The 10944-nt window shown below is 33.3% G+C and overlaps 1 protein-coding gene and 1 non-coding gene across 2 annotated transcripts in view; one reads left to right on the forward strand and one right to left on the reverse strand.

The window, feature by feature from the left end:
* The window catches only part of LOC141679347 (uncharacterized), a 44600-nt gene extending 33942 nt beyond the window's left edge, over window positions 1-10658 (reverse strand). The window contains exon 1 of the mRNA XM_074485849.1: window positions 10523-10658. Coding sequence (XP_074341950.1) covers window positions 10523-10658 — 136 coding nt within the window. The remainder of the gene's footprint in view (window positions 1-10522) is intronic.
* On the forward strand, window positions 97-203 carry LOC141681194 (small nucleolar RNA R71). The gene has a single exon (XR_012558636.1). It is a non-coding gene; the product is annotated as a small nucleolar RNA R71 (small nucleolar RNA).
* Window positions 10659-10944: the final 286 nt, after the last annotated feature.

The raw sequence follows: 10944 nt of genomic DNA on the forward strand, positions 1-10944 counted from the left end.
TTAGCCCACAAGGCTCCTCCTGATGCTGCATCAAGTATGGCTCTAGAAGTAGCACCCAATCCATTGTAGAAGCAATTAATAATCATCCAATCAGGCATTACATAGTGTGGGCACTTCCTTAGCATCTCCTTATATCGATCCTAAGCTTCACACAGAGATTCCCCTGTTTGCTGAGCAAACTGGGTAAGAGCATTCCTGATTGCAGCAGTCTTCCCCATGGGGAAGAATTTAGTGAGAAACTTTTGCGCAAGATCCTCTCAAGTGGTGATAGATCCTATTGGCAGAGAGTGTAACCATCACTTAGCCTTGTCCCTTAGGCCTTGTTTGGTTGAGGGGTTAGGAGATGTGGGGTTAGGCTGGGCTGGGCTGGGCTAGGCTAGGATGGGTTAGGTTGAGTTAGATTGAACCCCTACCTTGTTTGGTTTTAAGGGTTTTGAAAGAAGGGGTTCAACCCTCACCTTATTTGGATGAAGCATTGTCATGAAAGGGTTGAGTACAAAATTTCAAATTAAATATTTTTTTATTAAAAAAAATATAAAATTTTAAAATTTTAAAAATAAAGTTTAAGCTAGAATTAAAGGATATAATTTTAAAATTTAAGAATTATTAAAAATAGACTTTAATAAATTTCAAAGTCATAGAGGATAAAATCATTTAATTTTTGCAATCTTCTTTTGATAGAAATGGTTTCTAGAAAATATAGTCAAAACAATTCTAGAATAAAAAAATAGAGGCAGAGAAAATGAGTTGAAGACCAAATTTTTACATCAATAATGTCTATTACATTCGATGAACAAAAATTAATAAGCTGCATTCCTTGTATCACCACAACTATTTTTTCACATACAAGATATTAATTTAAGAAGTGATCATCATACAAGCAAATCATAAACAAGTAGCATTGACAGAGGATAAAATATGTATGCCACAAAAGAGTTCAAAACTTGCTGTGAAATTTTTACCACACTCACTATGACAACCATAAATGAATGAGCCAATAAATGCCATGACAAATTGTAAAAATATACAATAGACAAGAGAACTAAAAATCCAAGAATATTGTACATAGCTAGATACTCCTTCATAAATCTGCATAAACCAAATCAAATTGTTAGTATAACCATATGGAGAAGGGCTATATGTATGGATATACAGGGCGTGAAATGAACAACAAATAAATATTTCTTATGATTACCTTTTTCCGTTTAATTAACAAAAAGTATTAGCTAAACAAACATGTGCATAAAAGAAAGAAATGAGAGAGTAATATTCCAGTCAAGTATCCAGCTTGCAAGATTGCGGCAGATGACTTATCTAACAATAAACAATCTCTTAATACAATTCACTCATAAGCAATCTACTGAATCTACTGATGTATACTAAATTATAAACATAATCTTTAATTGATGAAATTACAACACTTTTCTAACAAACTGCAGCCCATCGGTAATGCAAGGCATCTTTGCAGGATAAATCTGACTTAGAGATAACAATAGTATTATCAACGTATTTTGAGTACTAAACATAGCTAAAATGACATTTGACTGATTAATAGAAGGAACGTAGAGACCAGACACCACTCTGAAGCAAAAATAACACACTAAAATTATAAAACCACATTTCCAACCTGTAATGTCTCGGAAGGAATGTGATCTTTTCCGCACTGATGATCTTACTATTGGAACAAACATTTGGTTTGATATATATAACCAAAGCAATATATTTTTAATGACCTCAGCATAGGGAATAGACCTTGTGTGACGCCCTCCAAACCCGGGTCAGAAGTTTGGGGCTCACAACACACTCACACACAATATACAAACCTGTATATATAATATTATATGCATTGACCCTTCTTTACATAACCACGGATCGCAACAGGTTAAAGTATGAAAATAAGCCACAACCTTAACTTGTAGTATATCATACCAAATCCCAACTAGTTCAACTTACAACTGATAATGACATCGTTCTTACAATCTTTCTTATCCCATTTACAATGTGAAACTCCTAATAGCTCGATCCAACTTAACCGGAAACCCTAGCTCGCACACTGGACAGGGAATCCTCGTTACCAACACTTTCCTTTTCAACTGTTGAAAACACAAAAAGTTTTGCAAGAGTGAGCTAACTAGCTCAGCAAGTAATAATAGCAGCAATTGAGGTTAAACAATTACCAATTGAAATGATTCAGAAGAATCAAGTTTCTGAATAAGCAATGCTTAGAATTGGATATTCACCTTTCATTTTAAAAACCAAGGTTAGGCTGCTGATCAGTCACGCGCTAACCCCGAGCAAGGCTCCCAGCTTTGCTCTATATATACTAGATCCAAGGCACGCATTGGCCTACTATAACCACGAATCTGGTCTGCCCACGAATCTGGTCCATATTTATAAAACCATCCAATTCTAAAATAATTCAAAATGATAACCAATGTAATCAATAAGCTGAATTATAAACAACATTTATCTTAAAACATAGGGTAATTCACAATACCATGAAGGTATAACAAGGAATTCAAAAAGATTGGCTTTCAATCAAGGAAAGAATCAGAAAGTAGAAGACCAAGGGTTCAAGGGTTCCAAGAATTAGTCTTCTGTTAAACAAGGAATAAGGGTTGGTATGTTAAGAAATTCAATATCAGAATCAGTATATGGTAGATATGTATCTGTGGAGTGGTATCGTATGTGTATGGCTCGTATCTAGGAATTCAACAGTTAATGGTTTATGAAGAATAAGGCTTATGGCTCAAGATCAATAAGAATCAGGGTTCAATGTTAAATAGTTTAAAGCACTTGCAATATAGAACAATAATTATTTTAAATAATAGCGACATTTAATGAAAATAGTTCGAAAATATTTGCAATATATCTTGAAGAGACGTTCAGAAGTACTTGCCTTATCACCGATGATTTCCACTTTACTTGTACTCATCTAATAGTTTTATTCATCAACCACTTTTCTTCTCTTTTTATGTCTTGCTTCTATTTATGGATCACTGATTTCCTTTTCTATGCCTTGCTGACTCTGCTAGGCATCACAATTATCTATCAATTATTCATACTCGTATTATTCTAATCATCACATAGACGTCATAACTTTTATCTACCCTTCGTTTCACCCAAATCCGATTTACGGATTAAAAGTTATGACTAAAACAGTCAAACCATAACCAGATAGGCATATAACGCATCAATCAGTGAACACGTAGCACATAACACGTAAGGTATTCGATCAAAATAATTTTTCAAAGAAGGTGCGGGGTCAAAATAATTTTCCAGGTATTTATTACGAATTTTTGAACATTTTTTGGAATTTAAAATTGGACTCCGAGTCATTTTATAATTAAATAATAGGGTTTGAACACCCGAATCAGACTTTAAATTTTTTTTATAATAATTATCGAGTCTTGAAAATAATTTAGAATAATAATTTAAAGCTCAAAACTATTTTTTCGGAATTTTTAAATCAATTTTTAAATAATTAAATCTAATTATTAAATCAATTAAAATCAATTAATAATTAATTCAATTAATTAATCAATTAATTTTAAATTAATCTATTAATTAAAATATTAAAAACTAATTAAAATTAATTAATAAAATAATTTTGATTTATTTTTGAATAAATAAATAATTAAAATAATTTTTAGAATTTAAAATAATTAAATAAACAATTTTCTAATTTTTAAAATATTAAGAATATCATTTTTGAAAACAAACAAAACAGAAATCCGATTTTCGTAAGTTTTGGAAACCAGAATACGGAAATCGAAATTTTAGAAAATTGCAGGGGTGGAAAATGTAATTTCCCCCCTCCCTCCACCTTCTTCTCAGACGAGCACCGGCAGCGATTCGCCGGCCGTCGTCTTCCCCTGCTCTAACACATCCAGGAAGGTGCAGATCAGTTCTTCTCTGTGCCAACAACACTTTCCTGTAATTAGTTTTTACCAATCTTTGCCAAAACAGCCGGAAAAAACCAGTCAAAAAAACTGCCGCCGCCGCCAAGTTCAAGAACTCCGGCGACACGGTTCCCGCCCCTTCCCGATATCCTTTAAAATATTTATATATATGAATCAGTTGCAAATTTTATCAAGAATATTAATCAATCATAGAAATCACACAAAAACCCTAGGAGCAGAAAGCCCTAATTCCAATTAAGAATATTCATATAAACTAGAACCCTAATTCCAATTTCCAGAATTAAACATCATTTTCTACATGTTATTGAACTCCAAATTTGAAGTATAATATACCAAAATGACCAGAAAAAGATTATCTACACGATGGAATCATCAAATCATATCAAAAACATCATGAACAAAAATTCATAATTTAATCCATAATTAATTCGAAATAAAATAATTAAATCAGAAAAATACCTTGATTTCTGGGCAAAAACAAATGGTTAATTCAGAAAGAAGATTTCGAGAGCTTCGTTTTGATATGTTGCATGCCCGAATCGGAGTTTGATAATGCCTTCGTTCGTATGTTTGATTCTCAAGAACACGATATTAATTTGACATTTTCTCTGTATTTTACAGGGCTTTACTGACTGATTGTGATTATACGAATAAAATGAAATAATAAAAGAGATATATATTTTTGGAATATTGGCTCATTTTGGATCGTTAATTTAGTTACTTAGCCGCTAAGTAACTGCAAAAATGATCCGATTCGATACCCGTATTGGATAATTATCCAAACCGGGATTCTTATAAAACACTATATATGAAAATAACGTAATAATATCCCGTTTTTCGAAAATACAGGTTTTGTTGGTTCACCGAAATGATTATCGTATCGAAAATCTTACGCCGGGCCGCGCACGGGTCAAACCGTAATCCAGATCGAAAAAGTCAAAACACGGAAAATGTCCGGAATTACCAGATTAGGCTAGGAAGGAGTTTTTGGAAGAGTTTCGGGTTGTAAAAACGTAAAAATGGTAGAAGTCGGACGATTCCCGACTTTATAAAATAATTTTGTAATTATTCAGAAAATAATTAATAAATTAATAAATCAATATAAAATCATTTAACAGCCCAAAAATTACCAGAAAAATATCATAATTATCTATATTTTATTCTGGTCATAATAAAATTAACAAACTTATACTGTATCACATATAAGCATCCACATATCCATACCAATTATATGATAATTCACCAAAAATCACATAATAATCATTTAAAAATTATTTATTGATAAAAATAATTACACGCGATATCCTGGATGTTACATCCTTCCCCCCTTAAAAGGATTCTGTCCTCAGAATCACTCTAAGGATCAGATAATGATACCTTCAAGTATCTTACTCTTATTTTCTCGGGTTGATTCCTCAACCTTACAACTTTTCATAAACTTTTACTCGCAGCATCAACCATTACTTAACAATCTCTCGCTGACATCATATTCTATCTGTTGCTTATATAACTCAACTCGAGTCTCCATTTTATATATAATGGAGCTAAATTACTCTTCCTGAGTATACACATATAAATACCCTATGAATCTGCTAAACGTGTGGCGGTGAAGCCAACTTACTTGCACTTATCCTGACTATTTTATTGTCTCAAAAGGGACCTGCATAATGCTTACTAATTAGCTTTTTCTTTGTAATTCTAGTAATTCATGCTCATGAACGTTTGCAATAGCTAATGGTTATTGAACCTTATTCCCACATATTTCTCTATTCAATTAACTTAGTTCATAATCACTTCGAATCGCATTCGAGGAACTTTAGTCGTTCTTTTAATCTTCTCGTCCATCTGCGAATGATATACTGGAACTATGGCGTATTCGATTTCTAACGTTCTCGAGATTATTCCAGAGTTAAGAATTAATGAGAAAATCTCGACTGAATATGACTAACGCACAGATTTATCACCATATTTTATTTTCCTTGAAGCACAATCGAGGAGGTTTATCGAGTGAAGATCTCTTACCATTTTAAAGAAAGTACTCTAACCTGAAGGCATCACCGGCATGCTTTTAACCTATATTATCATTTATTTTGGTTCTAAGGAGTTCTCATATGAAATTGACTGCAATGCTTTCCTTGACGTCTAATCACATATAGCGTTTATTCTTTCTTTATGCCATACCATAAGAGAGTCTTCTTTGACATCTATGTCTCGTATCATACCTTCGGAGTCGCTTAAATCTCTTGAGTTATCGTTGTTCAACCAAATTCCTGTCTTTTTAGTTCCGCTTTACTTAGTATCCGTTCATCTAGAAGTATTACATACCATTCTAGTTCAACATAATCTATCGTATTCTGAATACTTTTGTCAAATTTTAAATCACACCATATTGATTATCTACAATTAGTTTCTGGATCTGATGATGTATCACCATTTCTTTAAGCAGCAACCAACCCACTTATAGGATAAACTGTTTATTACTGAATGAGAATGATCAGGTTTAATTATCCTATCAATAATAATGCAATTAACGCTTTCCTCACTTTTGGTTTTCAGGTGACATCACCATGATGTTTCTTGGCGCAATATATCCATCTATTCCTTGATGTCCCGCCTTAACTCCTTGATACGTGTAACATTTGCTAATATATCCCACCATTTCTTTCCTCATATCTGGCCACCAATGATTTTCCTCTAAATCTCTATACATATTGGTACTCCATGGATGGATTGAATATCTTGAGTTGTGAGCTTCTTGTAAAAGTCCATTCTTCAATTCTGTCACTGGTGGAATCCCATATTCGGAAATACAATCTGGGAATGCCTTGATTATCTTTTTGAGTATATATATATATTTTTCTTCTAACTATTAATATCTTAATCTATTATTTCCCTTTGATATTTCTTTACCTTCTCTAGCAATTCTGGCTGAAAGGTCTTACTATATATCTTTACATTGTTAGGTTTGCAAACTCTGGCTTCCAATTTTAATTTTTGAAATTCCTTGTAGGATTCTTCTAACACTGTTAACACGTTCAGTTCTTCCATTCTGTTTAATGCATCTGTTACTACGTTTGCTTTTCCTGGGTGATAGTTAATCGTGCGGTCATAGTCCTTGCTAAACTCCAGCCATCTTCGTTGTCGTTCATATTACCCATATCTTACCTATATCCTGGCATTTTATATAGTTTCTTTATCATCCTTTTGATTCCACTTCCTTTTCCATTTCCGTTCTTCATTCTCATAGCTTATTCAAAACCGAACTCTTGACATTAATACTCATTTTGTTATCATATCAAATTAGATATTAATATGAACTTTAATGCTCACAACATCCCATTCTGAAGTAAACATCAATCATCTGTATTAATACCACTTTCGATATTTAACAATAACCTAAGTATCAACATCAATCGGAAACTGAATTTAACCTATACCGCACACTCTATCCAAAACAGAAATACTTGGCAAATCATTTATTGTATGGTTATCACAACAATTTAGAAACAAGACGTCCTTTGATAAAACTTTGTTGCAGATGATATAATCTCCTTGACTGTTTAATGAAATCCATATTGGTGTAGTTATTAATCTCTACTTTATTCCACCTCCCTTCTTCCTTTCTTCTTGTTGCCTTATCTTAAATCTTTAACTCTTGGAAACATGTTTCTCACTTGTACATACAAATGACTCTTTATTTCTCTTGTTCATTATGACAGGCGTATTCACTCGCACAAAAACTCATACATTTATGAAAATTTCTGAATTCTGCCAGCATCCTTACTTCTCCCCAATTCCTCATTATTTTGATTTCAAATTTGAAAGTCACATCAAAATTTGATTTAATCTAATTGGAATCGATTTCCATCTAACTGACCATTAATTGATAAAATTAACCAATTAACTTACTTAATTGATCAATTGTACCAAGTGATGACTAGCTAAATGAAATTAAAAACCAATTACATATAGTCGGATTAGATGTAACAACCTCCCTCGAGAACCAAGATCACAATTATTTGGAGTATCATAAGAATATCAATAACATATGAAAGTTTACATTCTATCTTTAAAAGTAGGGTAATCTCTGAAAATTTTGGCAGCATCTCCTTTATATTATTGACTACCAGTCGGACTCAAGCCGACACCAACAATCAATCAAACAACCAACAATCAATCCTCACGTGTACCATTCCACTGCCATTTTCTAAACTCACAATTTCATCATCTCATGTAATGATAATCAGTACAACCCATATTTTAGTTCAACCTAGGATTATAGCGAACGATTCTGATGATACCATGTCCTTTCTCATATCTTCTGATTATAACAGAATATCATTACTGAGTATAATTATAAATTATACTAGAATTCTTCCTAGTTCATGTTTAAAGCTCTCTACTTAACAATTCGTCCATCCTTGGCAATATACACTTGTCCTTATTAATTAACTTGTTCAACCTCTGATGACCAACACCTAGTCTCAACCAATACTCTTAAAATCTTGCGAATGAGTTCATTTGGTTTTAAAGCTTAACATCTTAAAAATTGTTGCAGTCAAACCACCATACCTTCATCTCCCCTTATGTCTTTCCATATTGAACCTTCTTTGTCGACCCTTCTATAAGCGTAAATTTTACCACAACTCATTTTCTTGAGTGGGAAATCCCAACCATCCCTTGATGAACACACTTAAAGTTTATCCGTATCTAGCATTTATTCGATCTTGAATCTTTATGATAAATATCTCCCACATGATTAAGGTATGCTTCATCTTCACAACGTATTACTTGATTATCTGGTTATTGTTAAGAATTTATTCATTCGCCTTCATTGTCCAATCGATCATTTGCCTCATTTGATACATGCAGCTTTACTTTCATTTTTCTCTAGTTAATTTACCTCATACAGTTTTCTAATTACTCCAATTCATGCCAAAATCTCAGACTCGAAACGTATCATGTATATAGATTTTCTGCCTTTGATTTGATGCTCTCGCAACTATCCCGTTATCGGTATAATGATTCTTCTCTGCACGTAAATGTCTACCATTCATCGGCTTGCAATTGTCCACACTTGTTATGTAACTATGTCTGCTACACGGGTTCATTTCGCTTCCTTTTTAAAACATTCAAAGAGTAAACCATACACAAGAAGGAATTTGTGTATATGATTCTGATTGAAAACTTTTTGTAAGGGATAAGACTACAAGGAAATAATTGGAGAAATTTATGAATCAAGAAATCAGGATTTAAGAAGAAAAAAAAATGAATAATGATTTGAATAGGAATGAGACAACCATATTAGTACTCAAGATGGCCAGTCTTTTATACCATATGGCACACAGCACATGATTAGGTGGCGTTTCACCAGACTTTTTGTCATTTCGACAAATCGTCACACCATAACACTGCTTGTCCCAATTAGGAAACAATGTTTTGAAGAAGGAATGATTTGAAAGGGATTCAACAATCACCTTATAAAGCTGATCATGAAAGAAGTTCATACACTCGAGATTTATAAGAATGATAAGAAAGAATGATATCATTGGTCGTCTTTCAGCATTTTATCTGTTTACAACTTCAACGCTTTTCCGATCAATAGATCCCATGCCGAGTCGTGTATTAATTTTAGAAAGTTCTCAGAAATGCTTTCTTAAATCGATCATTAAAATAATGTCCCATTTATTAGGTCTTGTATCTTTAGCGTCACGCTTCCACGTTCATATGCGATTTTATTTGCAATTTTACGAGATTTACACTCATAACTTCAAATTTCGCTTATGCTGCTAATCATTCAATTTGTCGCCTCTTTTGCTAATAACGTTCTCCCTTTAGAAGGTCTAGAGATTTCCTTAATCTTCTTTGCTCATACTCAGCTTCTCGTGAATTGACAGATTCCTCGTGCTCTAATCATCTCAGAAATTGGATGAACAGTTTCTCCATAATAGTGGGTCCACTTAGCCTCCTAAACTGAACCATACTAATTTCTAGAACAAGTATTCATCTGGATAACCTGAATCTTATAATAAACAAGAAGCTCAAGTAGTAATTGGACAACCAAGTTTTTAAAGTTAAGAAAATCTCTTTTAAAAACTGGTTTAAAATTTTGAAAATCAACACCTGGTCGTCATTACTATATGAGTTGGTTGTCGTCCTCCTCAACTATCACAAGGAATCCAATTAGGAAAATAATCAGATAAGAGCCCATTCCTTTCCATATATCTTCTACCCTTCATTGGGTCCATTTTACCTTCATTGGTCGACAAAACTTCAGTTACCGTTGCATACTATCTTATTCGTAACTTCACTTCTAGTCTCCCATACTGGTAACATTTCCATCCTCATCTCTTACGGTTACTAAGTATAACAAATCTATCCAGTAATCATCAGATTTATTTTATAAAACAAGGTTGATTTATATCATATTACTTCCATATGCTGTTACTTTATAAAACGGGTTTTAAACGGATGTTATAGAACAAAATTTAGAGTAGACAGAAAGATGTACATACAACTAATTATCCGGTAGAACTAGAAACAACGTATGGGGGAAATTCTCGAATAGATAGTCTCGCATCAGGGGATGAGATACTAACGTGAAAATGGTGCGACCGCCGCAATAAGATGTGACATAGTTAATGCCGGTGGAAGAGCAGAGCGTGAATCATATGATAGTCTTCCAAATGAAGGCTCCGAATGATCAGATGATCCAGGAATAAAAGAATCTCCCATTATCGTCATCTGAAAATCACGTCGCTAGATAAGGATGTCAAATCTCATTACGAATCTCACTAAAACCTATTATTTAATCGCACTCAACCTCTCGACGTTCTATTTCTCTATTTCTTAATTCTAATCTCACCCTCTACCTATTTCCGACAATCTAGGCTTGTTTCAGTGACTTATAACCTGTAGCTCTGACACCACCCTGTGACGCCCTCCAAACCCAGGTCAGAAGTTTGGGGCTCACAACACACTCACACACAATATACAAACCTGTATATATAATATTATATGC

Source organism: Apium graveolens, chromosome 8 (genome assembly GCF_009905375.1).
Source record: "Apium graveolens cultivar Ventura chromosome 8, ASM990537v1, whole genome shotgun sequence".
Taxonomy (NCBI): domain Eukaryota; kingdom Viridiplantae; phylum Streptophyta; class Magnoliopsida; order Apiales; family Apiaceae; genus Apium; species Apium graveolens.